At 33.8% G+C, this 22,859-nt stretch overlaps 1 protein-coding gene across 2 annotated transcripts in view; it reads right to left on the bottom strand.

Moving 5' to 3' along the window:
* The window catches only part of LOC136030249 (WD repeat-containing protein 18-like), a 28,569-nt gene that overhangs the window by 1,055 nt on the left and 4,655 nt on the right, over positions 1 to 22,859 (bottom strand). For both annotated transcript variants that reach the window (XM_065709089.1, XM_065709088.1), the window contains exons 2-4: positions 17,946 to 18,135; positions 12,961 to 13,239; positions 6,613 to 6,870 (exon numbers count right to left, since the gene is read on the bottom strand). In XM_065709089.1, coding sequence (XP_065565161.1) covers positions 6,613 to 6,870; positions 12,961 to 13,239; positions 17,946 to 18,128 — 720 coding nt within the window. In that variant the 5' untranslated portion in view covers positions 18,129 to 18,135. The remainder of the gene's footprint in view (positions 1 to 6,612; positions 6,871 to 12,960; positions 13,240 to 17,945; positions 18,136 to 22,859) is intronic.

The following is a 22,859-nucleotide window of genomic DNA, read 5'->3' as shown; positions in this document are numbered from 1 at the left end:
AAATATACGAAAATACATTAGAGTATCGGGAAAAAAGCAATTCTTAATATTTAGGGACAGAGTGGAGGGGGGTACTGTGCGTGTCTGTAAAGCCACATTTTCATGGAATGGAAATCCTACATTTCACTCAAAAGAGCCTAGAAAATATTAAAATGTTATTTCAAAGTCCTTTAATATCAACTTAATAACACTGACAACATTTCAAAATACAAATTCAGAAAAAAACGCGAGCTCAAAAGAAATTAAATAAAGAAAACAAGTTTTTTCAACTGAAAGAAAGGAGCAACATCAAAAATTAAAACAAACAGAAATTATTACGTAAAAGAAGGGCGTTGCCCCCTCCTCAACACCTCACTCTAACGCTAAAGTTTTTAGTACTATTAAAAAGTGTCTTATTGTTCTAATGAAACCGCCCTTGTGTTTCAGGAGCCATTCTTAAAGAACTGGGACAAAATTAAAACTTTATTGTAAAGAGCGAGGTGTTGAGGAGGGGCAACACCCTACATTTACGTAATAATTTCTGGTCGTTTTAAGTTTTAATGTTGCTAACAAACACAAAGCAGAAACAACAGGGAAATTCTTTTCAATCCAGTGGACATTTCGACCCTATGTACAAGCGCCGTCTACAGCACAAGTCGAGAAAAATATATATATATATATATATATATATAAGCTTACATTAAAAATGTGAAAATTAAAACTAACAATGTTTTTCTTACAACTTTTTAAAAACCGCCCTAGCATCCTTACTTCAACGAAGTTCAACCAGGACTGATCTATAGAATAAAGTGAGATAAGTCGTAAATTTATGCTTTATTCGTCGCCTTCTGTTTTGAAAATTCGGTTATTTTAATTACAATATCTAATCTTCTCATTTACCAATATTAGTATAAATTGTTTATGACATATAATGACCTATGCATAACAGCAGGCAAGATATCCCCCCCCCCCCACATACAAAAATACAAGCAAAATAGGAAAGAAAACTTGATATGCGAAATACGCATTAGTTAGGCATAAATGACAATAAAAGAGATTGTCCACACAAACACCACTGTAATTATGACATACATATACAACAAATTAGTTCTTTAAAACTATTTTTTTTTTTTTTTTTATATAATTTTTAATTTTTATTAATTTAAAAATTTAATTTTTTCTTTTTTTTTAGATTAAGAAAAAAATGACAGGATCACGTTAGGACAAAATATTTTACTTTTAATAAACCTCAAAAAATAAAAGCCGGGCCTTGAAAAAAATGAATATATGAAAAAAGAACATGAAAATTGAAGAGTCTCTACCCTTTGGTGTGCACTTACTTGGAAATGGAGGGAAAATTGTCCCCACATATGTAACCCGTTTACTGGTGTGCAAGATTTTTCCTTTTTTTGTTTCTAAGGATGGACAAATCTACTCACATATGGTATAGATAATTTAAAATGAGCAAAAAAACAGATATTTGGGAATAGAAGAAACTTTTTCAAGGATCGGCAACCCCGGTCTCATCTTATCTTAATATCTTATGACCCACTTCAAATTTTGGAAGATAGCACCGATAACAAGGAAGCCTCATGTAAAGGAAGCTTCATCATTCCCATAAGCCGTCCAATTCCCTCGTTTCTTAGTTACCATTTGGTTTTGTTTCATTGCGTTAAGCAAGAGAATTATATTCCTTAACAATTGTATAGCCAAAAAGTTTATATATAGGTTGTGCTGATGTTGAAGGCAAAAAAAAAGACCTTTTTGTTTATTTGATGATTGTCTTGGTTTTTGATATGTCAAATGTGTATTCAAAAGAAACCCGCAAAAAGCCGAAAGGAGTCTATTATGGATTCCAGGTCTGTTTTCAGAAGAAGAATAAAGAGCCTTTTTTTTCCTGATGTCATAAAGTATACTTTTCGGTATTCGTTTCCGAGACTTTTCACCAAGTTTGATGAGAAACACACTAGCCAATAATATATATATGACCAATAATATATATATTATATATATTATATACATATATATATATATATATATATATATATATATGTATATATATATGTATATATATATACATAATATGTATATATATATACATATTATATATACATACATATTATATATACACATACATATTATGTACACAATATGTATATATATATATACATATATCTATATATATATATATATATATATATATATATATATATATATATATACATAAATATATATATATATATATATATATATATATATATATATATATATATATATATATACATAAATATATATATATATATATATATATATATATATATATATATATATATATATATATATATATATATATATATATATATATATAGCATTTATGCACATCCAATCCTCAAAGAGGCATGATTTTGGCTCAGAAAAGAAGAAAGTAATTTCGTAACTAAATTGGCCTGTCGTCACAAAGAATAAAACAAAAGAGAAGAAGAACAAAAACAGGGTTTTATAAGGCCAACGAAAATGTTGGCCATGTTTGTTTTTAATTCTTCCAATTAGGGTTTTCCGTTCACTTTGATCTCCACGTTCTTTGTTATTGTCTTATTATTTTAATCTGGCTTGTATTGTCCGCCTTTTCGCTCAGAAAACTTGAGCTTTCTCTCATAGCGCTGAGAAAGGCAAGTGGTTGTCCTCATTCTTGTTTTTCTTCTCTTTTGTTTTATTCACAAATGAGGTCGTAGGCATCAATACCATTTGAATAAACTGAAGGCATTTTTGAAGGCATTTTGGGTCTCTATATGGAGGGAAACTGTAGGCACTGAAAGTTACTTGCCGATACCTGAAGATTTCACTAAATTATTCCTACGAACATCCACTAGAACATAAACACTAACGAAAACCCCACTACCTTTCCATCATACAAATAAGGAAAGAAGGTAAGAAAAAAGTTGTGAATTCGAAGTCTTTCTAAACCTATGCAAGGTAAGGAAGTGCAGACTCTTTAAAAAAAAATTATTTTATGATTTTAGTGAAAAAATTGTTTTGTCGATGTGACTGTAAGTTTGTTTTCTTTTTATTTGTTTTATATAGCATTTCGCTGATGACGACCGTTGAATATATAACCGAAACATTCGAATAGATTGTACAACATTGTTATTCACTGTCCTCACAAATTTCTCATTATCTTCTCTCTTTTTTTTTGTACCACTAGAACATTTTCTGTGGGGTAACTACCGGCTCATTAACTTGTACTATGTATCGTAGGTATTTAAATATGACTTTTTTTTACAATTTAAGTACGATTAGGTACAAGTTTTTGGTCAATTAATCTTTAGAAATTCTCTCAAGAATATTTTCTGTATGTAATTAGTGGCCCGTTAACGTGTACTTTGTGCTACATGAATGTATTTACAGGTACTGGAATAATTGGAATAATCGCGATAAAAATCATACTCTAAACTTGGGATCATAATTTAAGTTTGTTTATTAGCGGTAGATGAAGTTTTAAGAGAGGGACAGTGTGGTTTTAGGAAGGGGAGAGGATTCGTCCATTAAATTTTCATTCTTAGATTAATAACTGAAATATACAAGAATTCAAAACCCTTTAGTTCTCAATTTTAGATTATGAACAAGCGTTTGGTCCAGCTGATAGAAGAGCTTTAGTGAAGATCCTGTCCTTGAATGGTATACTAGATAAATACAATAAATTGATTAGTGCTATCTACACGAGAGCAACATTGCTGCAGTTAAGGTAGGAAATGAGGTTTGTCGCTGGCTTCGTATTCATTCAGTAGTTAAGCAGGATTGTGTTCTATCCCGATTTATATGGATCATTTCGATGAACTTTGTCCAAAGCAATGCGACAAAGGCAAGGACGCGAATGGGAAGATAAAACCCTCCAAGGTTAGATTATATTGATGATTTTGAGTGTCCTAGATGAAAATGTTAATAAAATGATTTTTTTTAAGTTTTGAGAGTTCAAGGTGCAAGAATAGGATTGAAAATCCGTATTAAGAAGACTAAGTCGATTAGGCTATGAATAAATAGAGATTTAGAGACATTTCACTTAGCTGAATATTATTACTAGTAAAAATGGTAGATGCAATAAAGATGCTAGAAATAGCTTAGCAAAGGCCTAAGGTGCTTTTCACAGTCGAAAAAAGTTTTGAAGAATAGGGCAATAGGTCTGCGAACCAATATTAGAAAATTGGAAGCTAAAGTGATCATAGTGGTCAAGTGGGATTCTAAAAAGTGGGCGGTTAGGAAGACGGAGGAAAATTTGCTAGATATTTTTCACAGGATTGTCGTCTATGGATAGTTTTGGGTACTCGTTTGACTGACCGTATTTCAAACAGTAAGCTGTACGCAAAATGTGGTTCTATTCTGCTTTCTAGGGTTATAATGAAAGAAAGATTGAGATGGCTTAGCATAATGTGGATAAAGGATGACAGATTAGGCAAGATCACCCTCTTTGGCGGTTCATCTAGGGCTAAATAAAACGCAGGTTATCCCCGAAGGGAATGGAAAGAGGTTATGAGAAAGGATTTAAATAGAATTGGAGCTTCTTGGGAGGGATTGAAGAGGGAATACTTGAATAGATTGGGATGGAAGAGGAGCGTACTCAGCTGTGCTGGTGTCAGGCAGCTTGGAGCTGCAGTGAGTTGTTAGTACCGTAAAATGGGGTTACTTTGCACCAGTTTTCATACAGTTTAGTCTGTAAATCAGTATGTGGGATTGATAATAGGGTGAAGTATTTGGAGTTCTGTGGCACTATCTATCTGGAAGTAGTTTCTATTGTAAAATAATTTTCTTATTCATTTTCTATTGCTTTTAAAATTTAATGTTTGGACCAATCTTACCCCAGGGTGTGGGATAACTTTGGGCCTTCTATCTTTTGAGCATAATTCGATAGTTCTAGTACTGGTTAACTAACATTGGCCCGAAATTTGTATTTTAAAAATCATTTTGACAGCAGAGAATAAAAAAAACACACGAGATTCCATTTAGTTCCTGGGGGTTAAATAGGACAATTCCAGCTCAAAATCTCGATATCGCATTCGCTGCTCCATTACCTTCATCAATATCATCCAAAAGTTCCTTCAACAACCTCGGAAAATCAGCTCTGGGAAGGGCCTGTGCTTCTGGAGCCTTTAACTGATTCGAACCTAAGTATCTTTTGCCATACTATTTTCATTGAACGAAAGTAAGCAACAGCAAGTGGCTCGAGTGGACTGGCTGTGAGGGAAAACGAATGCTGTGTTTCTGCATATTTTGAGAACAGACACACTGAAAGGTGATGACACGTTATCAGAAATAATTATCTTCTTTTTGCCCTTTTTCTTTTGTATGGGAAGGAATAGATTTTCATAAAAATCTTCAAAGCAAATTGCATCAAACCATCCCGACTTTGACCTGCTGTATCATGCACTTTTTAGGCCATTCTCTGTCCATGTGGACCACAGGCCCTCATTTTTGAATACAACATTAATGGGATCATCTCCCCAGCGACATTCCCACACATCATGAGTGAAATTGACATTCTTGAAGTATTGATGACTCTCTCTGTATATTTCCGTTCTATTGCTGGTAGATTTCCTTGAAACTTTTGACAATTCTGCCACATTTACCTAAATAAATTTTCACTAAAAACCAGTCCAGGCCATACCAGTCCAATGGAAGGTCACTCTCTGATAGATAGCACAGAGTATGGAACAAGTATTTTTCCTCTTCCCTGTTTAGCACAATGGGTCTACCAACGCCTTTTGGATGGTATCTTCCCAGTTTGTTTATGAGGGTACTTCTTGGAATTCCATACTTCTCAGCAGCAACTCTTTGGGTTAATTTTCTATTGTTAATCTCTCTCAGAGCATTCTCAGGGATATGTGGTGTATAGTTGAGAGAAATCTTGCTTACAGCTGTCTCCTTGGATTTCATGACATCTTAGTAACCTTAGAACTTAGTCAGGTCATAAGAAATGCATATCAGTTGATTGTTACAAAACCATCATGGACCAATATTACCACATCTTACTTGTAAAAAGTGACAGTTTTTTAGGCTCTTGGCCATCAGAGGCCTAGATCTTGGTTGTTTTCCAAAATTTTCTCAGTGCTTGTGGCTAAGGTCCATGGTAAACAGCTTATTTGAAAAAGAAAAATCCACTGACTTATCTACAAGTGCAATTATGGAGGACACTTGGTTGGTGGTATAAAAATGTAAACATTGCATTTTTTTGTAACAAATAAACTAACCTTGTAACGTCAGCTGGGTCAGAGATTTATATGTAGAAAAAAAAAAAAATAAACAGCCTGTCATAAGCCTAGGCAAAAATATAGACTCATAAATCTTTTTCATAATTTTAGACCAATGTTACACCAAAAGACAAAGTAACCCCATTCTTCTGTAGTAATAGTATTTAATCACCCGAGACTGGATATAGTTAGGAATCCTGCGCACTTTTTACTGCTTTATTTTTATTAGGCACTCCTCACGGAGAAAATATTCTCACCAAAGTGGCTTAATTGTTTATTTTTTTTTAACTGGCTTTATTTACTAAGCCCTTATAGAAAAATTAAGGAATTATCAATGTAATAAAAGTGTTAGGGCTTAGGAAAGCGAAAATAAGAAAAAACTCAGATTCATTACCTGAAATATTCTTCCATCGACACTCCCAAGAAACAAAGAAGACTCTATGATATCTGACGTAACACATTTTAAGCCAACATCAAAAATTAACTTCAATAAAAGAGTTCCAGAGGTAAGATCGTACAAATTACATGTTTGATCACCACTGCATGAGGCAAAGCGGGAGCGACTTCCTCCAAAACCAATCCAAATGTCAGCTACAGCGACTGCATGATGAGCAAAGGAAAAATGGGGCTCTGGAACTTGATTACCACCAATCTAAAAATATAATAAAAAGATTTTAGAAAAGCTATAGATATAACTATAGTCTTGTAAATGTCCTTCTCATCATTGTTCTCGACCAAAAAAAGAAGAATTTAACATTTGATTTTAGTTGTAAAATGTAAAATAATACATCACAACAAAATTGGGATGCAGAATATCAGTGCTTCCATTTCTCTTCTTCGAGTTTAGGTAGCTTAAAATCAGTAGATCTTTGGTAAGCTCTGAGAATACCACTTCGAAAGAAAAAATTTACAGGTGGTTTTGGATACTTTTCGAGATGAAAAAAAAAATTGTTAACGTCGGTTTTGATAAACAGAATGCGCAGTTGGTATTGCTTATATCCCTCCCTGACTCGCCGATGTAACCTACACAAGCACCATCGCTGCATAAGAGAAAGCAATACTATAAAAATTTATCCAAGTATTCTTTGTTCATCCAAAACAGAGGATGCAGTGTACTTAAATGAAAAAACAAATCTTATACTGAAAAGTTAAGTGTTTATTCGTTGAGTAAGCAGCAAAGTCATATTCAATAAATTATTTGGCTAAACGTATTGATGCCTAACAGCTAACAGAAAGTAAACAAAAAGTCATATGTAATTATCAAATAGTTATATTTGTAAAACTCAGAAAAGCTTTCACTTGAGCACAAGTAGAAATTTAATGTAAAAGGTTAGGGGCAGGGACTGCGGGGATTGCGGCGCCCCTAATATACAGAAATATTTCATTCCGTTTTAAGTTTTGATATCGCTCATTACATTCACTTAAGAAAGTACTTATTTTTTTTACTTTTCACGGTTAAAGATCTGTAACTTGAGCTTTATGTACCTGTTTTTTTTTTTATTTGTTTTTTTTTTCGAAATCCAAAATGCAAATAACTTTAAATTTTCTTGATTTCACTAACGCAAAGGGGCTCGAAATCGGTAATCAAAGTATCGATACTTATGAGTAGATTGTGATATTTAATTTTTGACCTTACGATAAATCAATATCTATGGCAGCGCTGCAATATACAGTTCCATAAAGTGTAGCTTGCAAATGGTTTACTTGGTTAAATTTTGGTAGGAAATTAAATTAAAAAAAATAAGTTTTTTAACTGAAAGTAAGGAGCGACATTAAAACTTAATACGAACAGAAATTACTTCGTATATGAAAGGGGAGCAGGGCGTTGATGAGGAAGCAGCCCCTTTCATATACGAAGTAATTTCTGTTCGTTTTAAGTTTTAATGTCGCTCCTTACTTTCAGTTAAAAAAATTGTTTTTTAAATTGAATTTCTGAACGTTTTTGAATCAATGCATGTTTTGACTTTGGCTCTCCGCAGAGGAATAATTTAAAACGAAACTTGCATATTCATTTTTTTGGCTAAATGGCTTTCTCATAGTTTCGATCGAATGATTTAGAGAAAAAAAGGAGCGGGGGAGGAAGCCTAGTTGCCCTCCGATTTTTTGGTTACTTAAAAAGGCAACTAGAACTTTTAATTTTTTACGAATGTTTTTGTTAGCAAAAGATAAACGTAACTTATAAATTAGCTTACGTAACGAAACTTGTATTTTCATGTTTTTAGTAGGCTACATATATGAGGGGTTCACCCCCTCGTCAGTACCTTGCTCTTTACATTAAAGCTTAAATTTTTTCCCAATTCATAAAGAATGAACCCTGAATCACAAAAGCCGTAGAATAAATAGTTGAAATTACTAAAAATACTTTAGCGTAAAGAGCGAGGTATTAGGAGGAGGTGAGCCCCACATATGCGTAATAATTTCTGTTCGTTTTAAGTTTTAATGCTGCTCCTTACTTCCAGTTGAAACAACTTTTTCATAATTATTTTTCATTGTTTTTTTTTTTAAATAATGCTAGAAAATCCTGCGCTCCCTTCATGAAAATTTTCTTCCTCCATGACTAATCCCTCGATGGAAAGTTCCCCCAACATATCCCCCTCTTCTCAACCCCTCCCCCCAACCAAAAACTTCCCCTGAAAACGTCTGTACGCTTCCCAATAACCACTACTATATGTAAGCACTGGTCAACGTTTGTAACTTGTAGCCCCTGCCACGGGGACTGTGGGGGAGTAAGTCGTCCCCAAAGACATAGTTATAAGGTTTTTCGGCTATGCTGAATGGCTAACTCAGATGCTGAATTATGCTGAAAATGGCTATCTCAGAATTTCGATCCGTTGACTTTGGGAAAATAATTAGCGTGGGAGGGGGCCTAGGTGCCCTCCAATTTTTTTTGGTCACTTAAAAAGGGCACTAGAACTTTTCGTTTCCCTTAGAATGAGCCCTCTTGCAACATTCTAGGACCAGAGGGTCGACACGATCACCCCTGGGAAAAAAAAAACAAAAAACAACAAATAAACACGCATTCGTGATCTGCCTTCTGGAAAAAAAAAATACAAATTTCTACATTTTTGTAGATAGGAGCTTGAAACTTCTACAATATGGTTCTCTGATACGCTGAATCTGATGGTACGATTTTAGTTAAGATTCTATGACTTTTAGGGGGTGTTTCCCACTATTTTCTAAAATACGGCAAAATTTCTCAGGCTCGAGGTAAGACTAAACTTAATGAAACTTATATATTTAAAATCAGCATTAAAATGCAATTCTTTTGATGTAGCTATTGGTATCAAAATTCCATTTTTCTGAGTTTTGGTTACCATTGAGCCGGGTCGCTCCTTACTACAGTTCGTTACCACGAACTGTTTGATATTGTCAATGAATTTTTGTCACAACAAAAAGCAAAACAAGCGCTACATAAAAAAAAAATTCTGGGTAGAAAAATCACAAGTAATAGAAGCAAGAAGTAGGAATATTAGAAGTAATATAACCTTAAAGCCATAGAGTATTAGTTTACAGATACATTACCTTAAAGTTTAAAATTCTTAATAGTCAGTTATTTGTGTTTGAAAACAATACGGTATCATAACCTCCCCCCCCCCCCAAGAAAATTCCATAAATTCTACTTCTTCATCTTTTTCCTTGCGGTATGGAACATCGATCTGTAGAGACTTTGCAATCAATAATTTAATAAGTTGAAAAAAAGGATACAATGGTTTTTACTTCTGTCTGAAAAACCAGCTGGTGGTAAAATATTTTTCTTCTGTCTTGGTAGGTTCTTTAGAATTAAAAGAATGAAAAGCCAAGTTCCAAATAACAACATTGCAAAATATGTTAGTTCTTACGATTATATGTTAGTTATAAGATTAATTCGTTCGCCTTTAACGATTATTACACGTATAATCCACATTTCGTTTGTAAGCATTATATTCAAGAAACGGAACCACTTTACAGGATAAATCCTCACCTATGGTCCTTTTTTGAAAATTTTGTTGAATTCATTTACAAAAACTGCTACAAAGATTTAGGCAGGGAAAGGGGCAAAATTTCGCTTTTTAAATGAAAATACACCAAAAATGTTTTTTTCAACGTCTAGGGTGAGGGCACCCCCCTCCAATTGATACCATAGGTTTTTGTAATTTTCTTCTTCTTGCTTCTTAAGAAATTTGCTAAGAATTCCTGCTCCGTTCGATGAGCTTTTTACGTTTTCTTCTACGATAATGGAGCTCCCCTGAACTTATATGTTTTTCTCCAACGATCTTTTTCTCATAAGCCCACGGTCAATATGCCCTGAAGTTTATATTTTTCAACCTTCATTGAACTATATATTCATAAGGATATTTTTTTTTTTTTTTTTAGATTACAATCTTTCCCTGATGTCACATCACATATCACTTCGAGTTTACTATTGTCCAAAATCAGACGCAATATAACTGAATTTCAAGGAATATTCTAATCAAATTATTAGAGGGCCGTTTTGTGACTGTTTTCTATCTAAAAAAAAAAAAAAAAATGTTGACGAACGGGCAAACACTCATAGGTATACAGTCTACAACAAAAAATAAAAAAAAGGTAAAAGTGTAAATTGGGAACGGCAGGAATGAATCTTTACCCATTTTTACTTTAGCTTTTAAAACGTTAGGTATTGCAGCATTGATTAATATTACCGTAATTTAAAAATAATTGCCTTATTCGGAGATAAAGCCAAAGAGTTTTACAAACCGATGGGAGAAAACTGATTGGCATTTTAACATGAGTTTAATAGGAACCAAAAAATACTGGCAACACTGACAGTGTAACATTACCTAGGAGAAAAGCAAAAAAAAAAAAAAAAATCAAAACGGGGAAAATTAGTAAGCAGAAGATGGACTAAAACAAGAAAAAGTACACAAATATACCTATTGTTCCCTTGGGCACAAGTGGTATCAATTTGGTGGAAGTAATGAAAGACTTGAAAATCATTGTAAATTAGATTAAAACCAAGGCAGATAGTCTCTGTGACAGGTTAAGCTGGCTTAACTTTTTTAGGCTTGCATAAAAATGATTGACTTTATTTTTGATGATAGTCCATCATCCATCCTAGGGCAGAACTAGGGTAGATAGGCATAGAGTAAGGGTAATTCAAATATTTTCAACCAAAAGTAAAAGAAAAAAAATAGAACTAAAATCACAACTTACATTTATATTTTTTTTATATTTAGTTTTAATATTTTTGCTAATAGCCAAAATAGCCAAGAAGTTTGTTCCTTGATTCGTTGGATAAAACCAAATCCTCTTGGATTTAAAGAAACATAAAAAACGCCTACAACAGAAGATGAAGAAAGCTTCTCTTTTGTTTGACAGAATACTTCGAAAATACACCTAAACTAAAGCTTCTAAAACATAACCCAATGCGCAGCCTTATGTTTTTTTCTATAGAAAAAGAAGACAATAAACAGCCTGTAGCATATTTGCTGGAATTGACTTTCACGTCAAAAAAGAGACTTTATTTACATAACACTGATTGATTACATAATATCTTCAAAGCTTTTTATGGAAAATACTCCCACTTTAGAAATTACTATTTTTTCATATTATATCTGTCATGATACGTTTTAATATTAAACTATACATTAGTGATATATTTTTATGTCACTAAAAACCGTGGTCTAACTCTAAGCACTTCAGACAGTTGTAAAACTATTTGACAGAATAAAGATTCCCACACATAGCTTAACTTATATTTAATCTGAAGCACTACAACTAGTTTTTTGGGATAACAAAAGCTAAAAATCAGAAAGAAAAAACTGAAAATTTTTACCAAAAGGAGTAATAGAAAGCAAAAATCTTCATTCTGTTGATACTATTCTGTTTCTGTCTTGTCTTTGTGATAATATCGTAATATCATATATTCCAAACATGTTTGAATTTGCGTTAAAGAGACACAGAGGAAAAGGGCGACAGAGAATAAAAAAGAGAGAGTAGAGAACAATAAGAAAAAAAAGAAAGAGAGAGAGAGAGAGAGAGAGAGAGTGAGAGAGAGAGAAGGAGAGAGAGAGCTGGATTACAACCATGGAAGTTTTTAATCATTGGAGCTCGATCCCAAAACTCCCTGTGCATAAAATTCGCTTCATTGAAAAAAAAAGAAAAATAAATCTATTATGATTCCTTTATTTGTTATTGGTGTATTACTGACAGAGGTATATTATTCCTATTTCATTGCCACATCCTATCTCTCTTCACACAGGGTATACCAATTCTCACGAATATTTGAGGACAGCCATGGTGTCGAGCACATTCCCGTCCCTCCTCAAGTCGCTTGAAAGGTTAAAGGGGTAGGAAGCTGTTGACCAGATCAATACTGTCTAGGACGACCCCAAATCAACCTCAAATTAGAATTAAAGCAACCTTAGCATTAGATACTTAGATTATACACTTAGATACTTTAATTTTCATTCGAGTAGTTCTTTTGGAAGTTTCTTATTTCCCCTGTCGCGTGTGTAGGCCTATATATACCAAAAACATGAGCTTTATTCTCTTTAAAAGTAAATTTCTTTAGTAGGTTTTAGCAGTGATACATGCACTACTTATTAGGGTTAAAAGCCAATAGCAAGATTTCCCTTCCCCCCTTGGAAGCATTCGAGCCAACAGGATGACTTGCATCTTGCATGAGGCAGGGGGTTCTTTAAATAATCTTAGGAGAGTATTTTCAGGCATTCAAAGCCTTAGACATACATTATACGCTTAGAAAAATCTACATTTCAAATACCTGGTCAACAAGGTCAGATAACAACCAAACATTGACAGCTCCTTCACCACCACCTGATAGGAGAAATCCACCACAATCGCTGAATTTTAAAGTAGTCACATCCTGATAATGTCTTGTTACTGTCTTCACAAGGTGACCAGTAGAAAGCTGCCAAATCAAAATTTTCTCGCCACAACTGCCAGCACAAAAAGACCCAGATGGATCAACTGCTAAAGATAGTACAGGGGCAGGCGTTACAATTCTTATGGTTTGTTGAGATACTCGGTTGAGAGACCACACCTAAAGCACCCGGAAAGGTTCTTAGTTACGTATTTTAAAAATGAAAATTTTAATACTAAAATCTAAGGAGATTCAAGAATCGAAGTGAAGATGGGATAGTAATTTGAAAGTAAACAAAAAATAGAAGAAACCTGAGAAAATTACAAAATGATTTCTTGGGGTAGATAAGAGCACAAAAAGCCGCATTTATTCCTATGCTTTGAATTTCCTTTCAAGACCAAGGCCAACATTTAAACCGGGACCTCCCTCCCCCCCCAAAAAAAAAGGTTCACCAAACATTAAAATGCTTGGTGAACATTAAACATGAAAATGTTAAAGCTTTTGAAAGCTCAAAAGCTTTCATCTCTCCGTTAAAAAGTAGTACAATCTAAAAAAGAAACATTTATACCTCTGGTGGAAGTTTTTAAAGTTCTTGATTACTTTTTACCTCTTTGATTATGGTTCTAACTTATATTAATATTTGTATAAGTCAAATTTGAGGATGATTTTCTAATAAATGTTTTACAGGTTTTCAAAGACATAAAAAATACTTTGCAGAAAGCAGGAAGGACGTATTGCAAAAAATTTCAGGGGTGACAGTAGATTCCGAAATATTTTTGTCCACAGAAATGTATTCTCCAATGTGCCTAAATGTTGAGTATCAAACAGTTCGTGGAAATGAACTGTAGTAAGGAGCGAGTCGGCTCAATAGTAACCGAAACTCTAAAACACGGAATTTTGATACCAATTTACACATCAAATAAATCAGAGTTTTATGCTGATTTTAATTATATAAATTTCATCAAATTTAGTCTTACCCATCAAAATTTAAGAGCCCGAGAAAATTTGCCTTATTTTCAAAAAAGGGGGAGAAAACAACCCCTAAAAGTCACAGAGTCTTAATAAAAATCACACCATCAGATTCAGCGCATCAGAGAACCCTACTGTAAAAGTTTCAAGTTCCTATCTGCAAAAATGTGGAATTTTTGTATTTTTTGCTAGAAGAAAGATCACGGACACGTGTTGTTTATCTGTATTTATTGATCTGTCTTTGTTTTTTTTTCAGGGGTGATCATATCGATTCAGTGGTCCTAGATGTCGTGAGAGGGCTCATTCTAACGGAAAATAAAAGTTCTAGTGCCCTTTTTAAATGACAAAAAAATTGGAGGGCAACTAGGCCCCCTCCCACGCTCATTTTTCCCAAAGTCATTGGATCAAAATTTCAAGATATCTATTTTGTTCATAATAGTAAAAAAATCTAATAACTATGTCTTTGAAGACGAATTAGTCCCCCACAGTCCCCTGGGGCAGGGCTGCAAGTTATGAACTTTGCCCATTGTTTACATATAGTATAGGTTATTGGGAAGTATACGGACGTTCCCAGGGGGGATTTTTTCAGGTGGTGGGGAGGGGGTTACGTGAGAGGATCTTTCCATGGAGAAATTTATCATGAGGGAGGAGAATATCCATGAAGGGGAGCACTGGATTCTCCAGCATTATTAAAAAAACAATGAGAAATTAATTTAGAAAAAAATTTTCAACTGAAAGTAAGGAGTAACATTAAAACTTAAAACAAAGAGAAATTATTATGTATACGAGAGAGTTCATCCCCTCCTCTATACCTTGCTCTTTACGCTAAAGTATTTTTAGTAATTTCAAAAGAGCTATTTATTTTAATTAAACGGCCTTTTTGATTCACGGGTCATTCTAAAAGAATTGGAACAAAAATTGAACTTTAGCGTAAAGAGAGAGGTATTGAAGAGTGGGCGAACACCCTCATATACGTAATAAAAATGTACACATATACAAGTTTATTGCATAAGTTACGTATATTTATTACTAATAAAAAACGTTCTTAAAATAAAATTAAAAGTTCTATTGGACTTTTTAAGTAACCAAAAAAATGGAGGGCAACTAGGCCTCCTCCACCATCCTTTTTTCTCAAAATCATCCGATCAAAACTTTGAGAAAGCCATTTAGCCAAAAAAAAGCAAATTAATATGCAAATTTCGTTTTAATTATTCATATACGATGAGTCAAAATCCAAACCAGCATTAACATAAAAAACATTCAGAAATTAAATAGAAAAAACAAGTTTTTTTCAACTGAAAGTAAGGAGCAACATTAAAACTTAGAACGAACAGTAATTTTTACGCATATGAGGGGTTTCGTCCCCAACTCAATACCTCGCTCTTTACGCTAAAGTAATTTTAGCACTTTTAAAAGAGTTATTTATTCTAATTAAACGACCTTTGTTATTCAGGGATCATTCTTAAAGAATTGGAACAAAATCAAACTTTAATTTTGAGAGCAATGTATTGACGAGGGAGCAAACCCATTCATATACGTAATAAATATATACGAATAAAGAAGTTGATTAGGTGAGTTTATTTTGCAAGTTATGTACTTTGAGAAAGCCATTTAGCCAAAAAAAGTGAAATTAATATATAAATTTCGTTTTAATTATTCATGTACGTTGAGCCAAAATCAAAACCTGCATTAATTCAAAAACGTTCAGGAATTAAATGAAAAAAATAAGTTTTTTTTACTGAAAGTAAGGAGCGACAATAAAATTTAAAAAGAAAAGAAATTATTCCGTATATGAAAGGGGCTGTCCACTCCTCAATACCCAGCTCTTTAAGCTAAAGTTTGACTTTTTCTCACACCTCCACTTTTTAAAACAAAATAAAACTTTAGCATAAAGAGCGGGGCACTAAGGAGGGGACAGCCCCTTTCATATACGGAATATTTTCTATTCGTTTTAAGTTTTAGTAAAAAAAAAAACTTAATACTAAGCACATGTTAATCATCTTGTCAAGTCACGATATTATCGTGACTAAGCTGATCTTGTGTGATTTTTTTTGCTGGATCTGAAAACTTCTTATTTATATTTGCAAAAAAAAAAAAAAAAAAAAAAAAAAAAAAAAAAAAAAAAAAAAAAAAAAACGGCTTATTCCTAGCTATTCAATAGATAGTAATTCAATTAATTTTCATATTTCTTGAAAGAATGGAAGTTCTTTATTGGCAGGGCCCTTTTCTCCAGTTTGGTTTTCAGCGCGTAGTCAGTTTTGGGCGTCTGATTAATATTTTAATTTTTAATTCGCATGTGTATGTTATTAAAATTAATTTGTGTGTTATATTGCCCGAGTGTTTGAAAAATGCGCCTAGCCTACCGGCCTTCAAGTCACGGGCAAAGAAGTTTCTTTTATCTCGTGAGTGATTTTGATGTGAAGCACGCTCCAGGTTATCATTCTATTCAAGGAATTTCCCTGATTTTTTTTTGCTGTTATTTTTTTCTGTCTTCTTCTTGTCTTTTCCTCTTTCTCTTCTTTCCTTTCTTCCTTCATCAGCTGAGTTTCTTTTGTGTTGAGTAGCGTGGTATGAATGTGGTTTTAATTAGCTCAGAGTGATAACCTCGCTTGCCTTTCCAAGCTTATTGCCTTTCTTGACAGGCGAATGGCGAATAGTGTTTGTTTTCTTTTTTAATAAATGTATATTCTTCCATATGTATTTTTATTTTTCCGCTTTTTTTACTTTTGTCCTTTTTTTTTGTTCTTTCTACCTGCATTCCGGCCAAAGAGCCTCTGTTTTGTTGTGTTACTAAAACCTTATCTATCTTTTCTTATCACAAATGAGAGTTAGTACGTTAATACTATTTTCTTTTATTATTGGACTGCCTATTCACTGTCGGACATATAAATCATAGACTCCCTCTGTATGTTCAGCTAGCATTGAAATCAGACTGCTGCAAAATCAAGCCTGCCTTGACCATAATTGAAAGTTAACCTTACGACTAGAAACTAGAATTTGTAAAAATAAAAATAACAAATTCAATTAATGTGAAATCGTTTCTCATCAAACAAAATAAAATTAGGTCTTGTTCTTAAGTGTTTATCAGGATGTATGCAAAAGCAGCTCAAATTATAATTGGGAATTTTCATACAAAGATCATACTAGAGTAGACTGGGTCACCAAATGCGAATAAATTAGTTTTTAGGAGGCGCGAAAGCAAGAACTACATTTGTTCAGAGTTAGTACCAGTTGTTTAATAAGAGAAAATTCATTAAATGTTACCCACAAAAGTTTACTCTAAATTTTTTATCTTTGTATACTCAATAGCTATGTTTTTTTTCTCACAAGCCAATAATCAGTGCAATCTTTCTTAAAGGAAAACAAAAAAGGATCTCTGAAGAGTGTTTCCAACCAACCATTTCGAAAAAAATTGAAATGAGGTATTGGGCAGCAAAATCTGCAAAAAGAAAATGATTAAGATCCACTTAATTATTTTTCAAATAATTAACATACGTATAGTCACTATAGTCACTACTAGTCATGAACATCAATTAAGAAATATTGGCACAGATGATTTTGGATAAAAAACATTTAAAAAATATTTTTGAGGCTGCCAACACACCCATAATACTTGAGAAGTAAAACATGCTGGAATTCAGTATACTCACATTTTTATGCAGCCTCTTCCCGTCATATTAAACATATTAGGGGCAAGCAACGTCCTCCCTCCCCCAGAAATAGATGTCAAAACTAACTATTTAAATATTTTCCAATTGTAGGTAAGAAAATCATTTTGAAAGGTTAATTCCTGATTTATTTTTTTTAATACATTATTACTCATATGCTAGCCTTTTGAATATGTATTAAATGCAAAGGTTCACTCAATTAATCGTATAACTTTATAGGTGCTTCTCAATATACAATCAAATACTTACTTGAATCAAAGGTTTATTTTTTTCCGCAGATAATACATATGTGTCACCAACAAAGCATAAGGAATGACTCCCAGATGAACCACCTTTGAAAACACAGATCTGATTTTCGAATTTATCAAGAGCTTGGATGTTTTGCACGAGACCAGAAGCTTCAGTGACAAATAGGACTTCTTTCCTAGCCATCTTTCAGCTGTTAGAAAATACAATAATCACCAAAGGAAATAAATACTGGCACTTCAAACGATGTCTTTGCTTCTAATATTAAAAAGAGTTTAGGGTTGATAAGTGCTCGAAAGACAGATTAAAAAATCAAGGAACATTGTCGATTGACGCCACTCCACTAAAATGTCAAATGTATTCACCTACGCCATTCAATAGAACATCAAGGTATTTAAAGTAACTCCCATCTCTTTTCTAAATAATTAACAGCAGGTGAAGAGCAATCACTTCTTTCACGTTTCTTTTTCCAACCAACAATTACGACACTGAAATTGGTTTAATTATTTAAAGTCAAAACTGGTTATCTATACTTCTCGGCAACTGAATTCGATTAATTGAATAGCAATCATTTTCTTCATGTTTTTCTGCCAAACAAAGAGTACGACACTGAAATTGGTTTAATTATTTAAAGTCAAAACCGGTTATCGACACCAATTGACTTAACTCAAAATTTTCGCTAGATAGAATTTTTTGAACTTCATATCAAATTGTTGTCTTGTATCACAAAATGGACAAATCGCTACTTCACTGTGGTGCAATCTCTGTCGTTGCTTAAAAAAAGCATTTGGATAACCAGTCTCATTCAAATGAGGCGTTTTTCGATAGGCTAAAACCATTGATTTGACAGAATCGCCTCTAGAGAAAAAACATGGATCCGAAACCTTTTCCTAAGAGGTTTCGGATCAAAATATTTTTTTCCCTTTCTTTAAATCTTGCAATTTTTTTTATGTTAGTAAACTTTGGAAAGTAAGTATAAAATCAACTAGATTTACGTTACTGGGGTAATGTGAAGAGTTCTGATTGGCTTTACGAAGAAAAGTGCTACACCAGCAACATGTTAGTTTTGTTTCTTCACCATCGACCGAAGTCCATTATTTTCAACGTTCAGAGTTTAAAAATGGTATGTCTCAAAAACACTTTTTCTTCAAAAGACAAAAGAAAAACACATATGATGACACGTTACCTTCAAGATAGCTTCAAAATATGCTGCATTTTCAAAACTTAATTGTTTTCTATTTTTTGTTACAGGATAAATGTTGTTAGTTTTAAAATGCTTCATATGTAAAAGGCAATGCTTTATTACTTTCCCCCTAAAGAAAAAGCCCGGCGCAATTCATGTTGTTACTTCTAAAATTGCAGTATATACATGGTAAGGCTTTGCTTTGTGGCATCAAAACCTTATTAATTCTTTCATGCATATACAATGCTCAAAACAATTTTATTTTGTCTATCACCAACTCACTGCCACATAAACACTTTACTAACAATTGCCTAGCGACGTCGTTGCCACACATTGTTATATACAATCATTGAAACAACTTGAACGTGCATAGTGTATTCTGATTTAGTTCAACATTTCTCGAAAATTTTGCCTTAATACCTTTAGTTTTAGTAGCAGTTGAATCAGCAGTAGCCTTAACTTCAGAAGTTGCAGTAGTAATAGTAGTAACAGTAGTTGTAGGATGCAAATATTGCCTCTTGGTTAGTCCAAAATCCCCCCAAAAAAGCCTTGTAAGTTTCAAGATTTTCTGTAACTTGATTGCGATATCAACGCTTGAATAGACCCATCTTTGAAAAAGATTTGACGACACTTGGTCTGTCTGCCTTTAGTCTTTAGGGAATTGTCTAGAGTGTTTGGTGTCATCCGAACTAACAAGGCATTTTGTAGCTTGTCATCTCGTAAATCGTTGACGCTTCAAAAAGTATGCGCGTCAAAACTTATTTCTTATTCAATAACTAAGCGAAAATCTTGAGATGACTCCAATAGCACATGCAGCTTAGAGTTAGTCGTGATTGTAGAAGGGTTTGAAAAGCATACAATTTTTTGATAATATTAACCAGTTATGATGTCGAAGCGAAAGCAGATAATTCTCGACAACGTCTTTGGTCTGAAAGCTAAAGCTAGGCGAGTGGACGCCGTAACTGAAGATAGAAATAATGAGAGTTTCAGTGTTAGTAGTGATTCCAGATATGTAAATAATAGTAAGATTGTGCATCATTCGTTAGCATCAATTGAAGAGTGTCGCCCCAAATCTAACACAAACATTGAAAAGCTATATCAGAAGCTATATCGACAGAATTGGAAAACTGGATAATCATAGACGATATCAATCGCTTCAGAACCTGTGGATTCCGCCATCCAACTACAGCTTACCTATTCAGTTCACAAGAAGCAGGGCAGGGACGAAAAGAGATTTTTCAATCGTACTCGCTTGGAAGAATTTCATTGGCTAGTACTTTCAAATAAGATGAGGGGCTCATTCTGTAAATATTATGCAACGTCCGAGGGGTTGGAGGCTCCAATCAATTGCAAAAGTTGGTAAAAAAAGCCCCTTGTAACTTTTGCTAAGCTAACTGGAAAAGATGGTGACTTAGTGTCGCATGAAAATAATCAGTACCACGGCGATTCAGTTGACGCATTTTGAGCCTTGTAGACGAACAACATAGCCAACAAGTGCAGGAAAACAGAGCAAAACTGAATCCAATCTCAGAATCAATTGTTTTCTTGGGTTGACAGAACATTATTCTTTGTGGCCATAGAAATGATTGGGAATTATTGGCAGAAACGGACCCATTGACAAACTAATGGAACTTGCAAGAACTTTTAAGGTACTGCATAAATAGTGGCGACATCACCTTAAAACAACATTTGGAAAGCTTAGGTGTAAATGATATTTATATAAGCGAAACAACACAGAATGAATTAACTGAATGTTGTGCCAAAGAGATTATTAAAGAAATTCTTGCACGAGATCATTCTGCCAAGTTCTACAGTGTGGTTGTTGATGAAACAACAGATGTGTCATACAAGTCACAACTGAGTATTGCCCTTTGCTACAATTATAATTGCACAAGACGTGAAGATTTCCTTGGTTTTTTAGGCCTACACGACACATGTTACTCAGACAGCATTGGACACTTTGAACTGGCCATTAAAGAGGAAACGCTTGGAAGTGTTGTGTTGAATTTTCTTTGATCTCTTGGGCTAGACTTGGAAAATTGCATGAAACGCTTGGAAATTTTGTGTTGAATTTTCTTTGATCTCTTGGGCTAGACTTGGAAAATTGCGTGGGCATAGGCACTGATGGGTGTGCTATGATGGTTTCAAAACATTTTGGTGCTGCATTGGAAGTTCAAAAGGTAGCAAAAATGCCCTGCATTGCCCATGTTTTAACCATGCTCTAAATCTTTTCCTGTCAAAAACTTCTTCTGTTTAGAGTGCTAGAAACTCCATCGGAGTAATAAAAGAAATAGTTGATTTTTTTGGTGCTTCTGCAAAGCGTGATTATATTATCCTCCAACCGGATAGTAGCCATTTACTCTCTTAGTAACATATCTGGACTGATTTTTCCACTCAGTCAGCTATTTCAAAAGAAGCGCTTAGACCCTGCGTCTGCAGCAAGTCATGTTAAGGACCTTCTTACCCAGCTGCAAGTCCAGCATTGGAAGAGTGAAAGCAAGTTTAAAAATACATTTGACAAGGTAACTAAAGTGGCAACCGAACTAGGTTTAGAAATAACAGTCCCGAGCACAGCAATAAAGCAAACAAATCAGATTAATGTACCATTCAATTCACGCGAGGAATATTATAGAATATTATAGTTTTTATTCCCTTGTCGGACACAACCATTTCAGACTTAGAAAGCCGTTTTTTCATTGAAACACTAGACACTTTTAAGCTCAGTATTTTCTTGCCAATAAATTGTATAGAAATGAACAAACAACAATTCACTAATATGATTCATGACTTGTCCAATACTGGTCAGTAGTGGGCTTCCCCTCCCAATCAGTTTGTGAATCTGCCCTGGCTGGAGAAGGGACAATATGAAAACTCAGTGGCTTTGTCTGACAGTAAGCAATGCAGGCAAAGGAAGAATACCTGAAACACTAGAGGAAACTTTATAGAAATAGAACTGGAATACTGAGATTTTCCTAAATATTTCAGCACTCTTGCAGATTCTCATGACCCTGCCTGTCAGTGTGGCATCTGTTGAACGAAGTTTTTTACCTTGAGAAGATTGAAAACCTGACAAAGAAATAAAATGACAAAGGAAAGACTCATCAGACTTGCCCTTCTTCATGTTCACCATGATATTGTCATAAGTATAGAAAGCATTATTGATAGATTTGCTAATAGAGGAAATAAGATACAAGAATTTATTATATAATATTGATGGTGTTTCTATATGTAGTTCTGGGGATAGCTTTACAGAACCAACCCACTAAATGACAGATAGAAGCAGAGCCATGCAACTTTCAATATAAGTAAGGTAAAATAGGCTTAATTTAGAATGGGAATTTTTCATAACAAGTCAACCCCCCTCTCTTAAAATCCTGAATCCGCTACTGATAGTAGGTGGTGTAGCAGTAGCATACACCTATTTCTGTTTGGTCAATTCATCTTCCCTTTTAAGCATTCCCCAGAAGTTCCCACTTAATACCCTAATCCATTACTGAGACATGCCCTTTTGACAATCTGCATGCAAATACTGTGTATTGATTTGCTCCAAATTTCCCCTCTATAGTCTCTTAAATTTTCATCTTCATACCCCTAACCTTAATAGTAATAATATCATAGTGATAGTAGTAGGAGGAGTAGTAGCTATAGTAGTGTTTCACTTGTAGTAAAGGTTGTATTAGTAGCAACCACATTAATAGCAGTAGTATGTACATGCTGCTTTTTATCCAGTTGAA

Source organism: Artemia franciscana, chromosome 8 (genome assembly GCF_032884065.1).
Source record: "Artemia franciscana chromosome 8, ASM3288406v1, whole genome shotgun sequence".
Lineage (NCBI taxonomy): Eukaryota > Metazoa > Arthropoda > Branchiopoda > Anostraca > Artemiidae > Artemia > Artemia franciscana.
Note: the sequence above shows the minus strand (reverse complement) of the source record. Positions and strands in the feature narration are given on the sequence as shown.